This window comes from Chiloscyllium plagiosum, unplaced genomic scaffold, assembly GCF_004010195.1.
Source record: "Chiloscyllium plagiosum isolate BGI_BamShark_2017 unplaced genomic scaffold, ASM401019v2 scaf_12478, whole genome shotgun sequence".
Classification (NCBI taxonomy): domain Eukaryota; kingdom Metazoa; phylum Chordata; class Chondrichthyes; order Orectolobiformes; family Hemiscylliidae; genus Chiloscyllium; species Chiloscyllium plagiosum.
The window spans coordinates 26,849-31,605 of record NW_025214484.1 but is presented as its reverse complement, the minus strand read 5'-3'; the positions used below and the strand labels follow the sequence as shown (position 1 = coordinate 31,605).

The 4,757-nt window shown below is 43.9% G+C and overlaps 1 protein-coding gene across 1 annotated transcript in view; it reads right to left on the bottom strand.

Annotated features, from left to right (window-relative positions):
* Positions 1–308: 308 nt before the first annotated feature.
* The window catches only part of LOC122547912 (inactive peptidyl-prolyl cis-trans isomerase FKBP6-like), a gene marked incomplete at its 5' end in the record, with an annotated part of 12,488 nt that continues 8,039 nt past the window's right edge, over positions 309–4,757 (bottom strand). Inside the window, 2 exons of the mRNA XM_043686468.1 lie at positions 309–714; positions 2,875–2,984. Coding sequence (XP_043542403.1) covers positions 630–714; positions 2,875–2,984 — 195 coding nt within the window. The remainder of the gene's footprint in view (positions 715–2,874; positions 2,985–4,757) is intronic.

Sequence of the window (4,757 nt, the reverse complement as noted above, 5' to 3'; positions counted from 1 at the left end):
GAGTTTGTTATAAACCTGTCGAGGAAAGGCAGCCAGAGTCATCCAGAGCCTGCAAACTTAATACATCTCTCTCTCTCTCTCTCTCTCCTTCTCTCTTTCTTGCTCTTTTTCTCTCACTGCGTCTAATGTTCTGGGGATTAAAAGACAAAAGAACAACAAAGAAAAGACCCTGATGAAGAAAAAAAGACCTAATATCCAATCTAAATACCAACCCCCAATATCCAAAATAGAAATGACGAGATCAAAGTGCATTTTGCAATTGTATAATATAATGTCTGTTAAGTTATTAACTAAGTGCATTGATTAGTTCCGATGTGGCCCAGAGTGCAGGAAATTCCCCAGTCAGCAGGAGTTTTGGAGATGGAGATTATTCCCACCTGCTCCTCTCAGGCCCTTGATACTGACGACAGGTCAAGTGTCAGCCCACTTCCATCCCATAACCCAGAGGTCACCCATGAAGGGTTACTGCTGCCTGTAAAATTGCAACACTCAGAACCTTCACAGGGAGAACAGTGGCAACAAAACCACTTCCCATTCAGAGGCAGTTTAAAGAAGCCGTCACTAATTCCTGAAGCAGCACAGTGCCTGCTTTAAGCTCCAACTCCCATGCAAATCGGAGATGACTCACTTTAATCTTTCACTGCTGCAGGTTCCCAGGCAGCAAACATCCTGGTACACATCTCCTTCTCCTTCAAGCTCCACTCTCGGTAGCATCTAGACAGGAGGGAAAGCAAACACGTGGGCAGATTCTTCAGCACTGCAATTTACAGAAACATCGCACTTCCCGTTTGGCTGATGTTTTACCAGAACATGAAAATAATGCGGGTACAGGCCTGGAATTGTAAAGGAAACCAACGTCACCCTGACCTTACCTGACAGTCTGAGTGGACAAATATAACACTTGCATTTTCCAAATCTCTGCTTTGGTTGTAGTAGTAAAAGATTCAGAACAGACTGTAACAATCACAGAACAGTATCTACATCCATATCAAGTTTTGATACCCTGACACTAACTCTGTTCACAAAGTTAAAAATCACACAACGCGACGCTCCTTCATGGCTCCGAAAGCTAGTGTGCTTCCAATTAAACCTGTTGGACTATAACCTGGTGTTGTGTGATTTTTAACTTTGTACACCCCAGTCCAACACCAGCATCTCCAAATCTGTTCACAATGTATACCTTCAGCACTGTGCACTACCACCCCTGATGTCACAGTCTACTAGCCCCACCTAGTGCCGAAGCATGGGAATGCAAGGGTAAATTGCAACAGTTCTCTGATTTACCATCACCAGCATCCCCTCAACAGTGCTGACTCATTAGCAATCTGCAAGGTCTTAACAGCTTACAAAGTGCTGCTTCCTCCAGCTCATCAACTTCCAAAGTTTAAGGTCACCAACTCCCAAAGAGTTTCAGCAAAAGTAGTTCCTCACTCCCAGATCGTTAGTGTTCTGGCATTCCCTTCTATTTCTGCATCAAATTGGTAACATAAACATCTCAGCATCTAAACAGACGTGTGGTAATCCATGTGTTTTACTGGAGACTCTGATTGTTCCCCAGCCCCAGCAAGTGTTCAATCCCATTCTAACTCTCATCTCCCCCACCACTCCCCCTGCACCTCAAGAGACTAACCGAGAGGAGACCCCATTGCCATGTTAAAGCTCTTGGGACAAGAAATGGAACTAAATGAGTTATTGAGTCATACAGTACAGAAACAGACCCTTTGGTCTAACCAGTCGATATCGACCATAATCCCAAAGTAAACCAGTCTCCCCTGCCTGCGCTTGGCCCATATCCCTTTAAACATTTCTTATTCATTTACTGATGTAAACACTTTTTAACCATAGTAACTGAACCTGCATCCATCAACTCCTCTGGAAATTCATTCCATACACAAACCACACTGTTAAAAAAAAAAAATGCCTCTTGGCGTCTTTTTAAAATTTTTCTTCTTTCACTTCAAAGATATGCCCCCTTGTCTTGAAATCCCCCACCCTAGGGAAAAAGACACCTGCCAATCACCTTACGTATACCCCTCATGGTTTTATTAACTTCAATAAAGTCACCTCTTGGCCTCCTACACTCCAGTGAAAAGTCCCACCCTCTCCTCATATCTCAAACCATCCAGGCCCACTAACCTCCTGGTAAACCCTCCAGGCCCACCAACCTCCTGGTAAACCCTCCAGGCCCACCAACCTCCTGGTAAACCCTCTCCAATTTAATAATATCCTTCCTGTAGATGGGCGACCAGACTGCACCCAATACTGGAGAAGGGGCCTCACCAACATCCTGTACAACCTCAACATGACATCCCAACTCCTATACTCAAAGGTCTGAGCAATGATGGCATGTCTGCTAAGTGACTCCTTAACCATCCTGTCTACATGTGGTGCAAACCTCAAACAGGATCTACCTGAACCCCAAGGTCTCTCTGTTTGTACAACACTACCCAAAGCCCTACTTTAGCTGTATAAGTCCTGTCCTTACATTTACCAAAATGGAATACATCGCATTTATCCAAATTAAACACCATTTGCCACTTCTCAGCCCATTGACCCAATTGATCAAGATCTCTTTGTAATAACCTTCTTCAGTGGAAAAAACAGTGAATAATAATGGTACCATCCTGTGATTGGGTCCCACTAATGAGATTGGAAATGTCAGTGCTGAAAATGATCCGATACACATTCCCCGAGAGCGAAGCCTCTCGCTCAGTATGCACACAGTCAGAAACTCATCATTTCCCACACCCCTTCACTTCAAACACACTGATTCTTTTGTCCCATTAAAACAGCCAGGAGCTGAGCATGGGCATCAGGTGTTACCACCTACAGAGCCCAGAGGCTTTAACTCTGGGAAGGTTAGACTCCACTCACCTGTCCAGCTTCACCAGAGCACGGTTCACGTCAGGATTGAACGGCTCCAGTTTCTGTGCCCTCAGTAGGAAGTCCTTGGCTTTGTCATACTCCAGCAGCAGTATGCAGGCCTGGTGTAGGGTGGCACCATAAGGAAAACTTGGTTAACCACAAGGAGGACTACTGTACCATGTCTTTTTTCATTTTGTGGGGTTTTTAAACAACAGGGGACTGAAATAAAAAAAAACAAGAGGCTGCTTTAAAGCCAGTGTTTGAAAGGATGGCTGCAGCTTAGAAAGCAGCTAACCTGACATCCACTCCAGGCAATGTGTAACTAACTGTTTAGGCATGCAATATGTGAAGCTTGAGTTGTAGATGACTGGGAGCCAACAGAGCGTACATAGACAGCTTCTGCTGTAACGAGTATCGATTTGTCTACGGACTAGTGACCAGTTATCAGTGGCACTGGCTTTTTCTATCTGCCAACAACAGTATGATTGGTTCTTTGGTAACTGAACAGCTTGGAGTTGGGAACTAGTTACAGAGAGCAAAGTATTCAGCTCCTGCTTCAGCTAGGCGACAGTCTCTCTCTGTTCTCTGCAGTCAAAACTCACGATAAACCCGAAAAAAAACTATCTTTCCTGCAGCAGTTTCTACAGACATTTTCAAATAAACCTGTTCGAAGATGTCATTATCCACCTCTGGAACAGGTGGGACTTGACCCCAGGATTCCTGGCTCAGAAGGAAGGACATATCACTGTACCATGAGAGCCCTGTAACAGTTGTTGCAAGCTGTAACTTTTAACCGATAAATCAGAGACTTGTTATAAAAGACGCAGCCACCTTTAGTCTCTTACTAACAAGTGGAAGTGACCGGAGAAAGACAACGGAAACAACATGCCAAAGAGTCAGAAAAATCATCTCAACGACAGAACCTGAGTACAAAGACCAAAAGGACCACCTTTCCAATCTTTTCCCCTTTGTCTATACCTACTTATTGTCTGTCTGTCTGTGGGTAAGGGGGAATTTATAAGGAGAATTGAGTTTTCATTTGTCATGCTCTGTGCCAACAGTTTTATGATTGTTTACCAACAGCTAGAGTCTAATTACTTTAAGAATTACTATTTATTAAATCAGGACAGAAACCTGGTCCATGGTTTCTATTAACCCGGGTCTGAAAGTCAGGTGAAGTGGGGAACTTTACATACTTTATAAATCTTTGTGATGACCCTGGGAATAGTGCAGCTCAATTTACAGCGTGTTACCCAAGTGAGGTATAAAACTAAATTCACACTCGCTCACCCAGATCAGAGAATGGGTCTGTAAGTTCCTCCAGCACACCAAGAGAAGCCACATGGGAAACAATATGTGTACAAGATAACCTCACTCCTGAACTGGGAAGAAACTCTCTCTCTATACTCTCCCTACTCCCCTGAAGATGATGTTTGTTGCTGATCTATAATATAACCACACTTTATGCCAGCCTAGTTAGGTTGGTTTGGAGACAAGCAGATGAGTTTGGACCTATTGTTTCCAAAGGTCTCCTTGACTGGGGATTGTCCTCCGCTCTGACCTGGGTCAGTCATTCGAAATCAATCGATCAGTTGAATAAGGGGAATATGGAGCTATGAGGGAGGAGCTGGCCAAAGTTCAATGGCGCAATACCTTAGCAGGGATGACAGTGGAGGAACAATGGCAGATATTTCTGGGTATAATGCAGAAGATGCAGGATCAGTTCATTCCAAAAAGGAAGAAAGATCCTAAGAAGAGGCAGGGGTGGCCGTGGCTGGCGAGAGAAGTTAAGAAACATATAAAGTCATAAGAGAAAAAGTATAACATAGCAAAGATAAGTGGGAAAACGGAGGACTGGGAAGCTTTTAAAGAACAGAGGATTACTAAGAAGG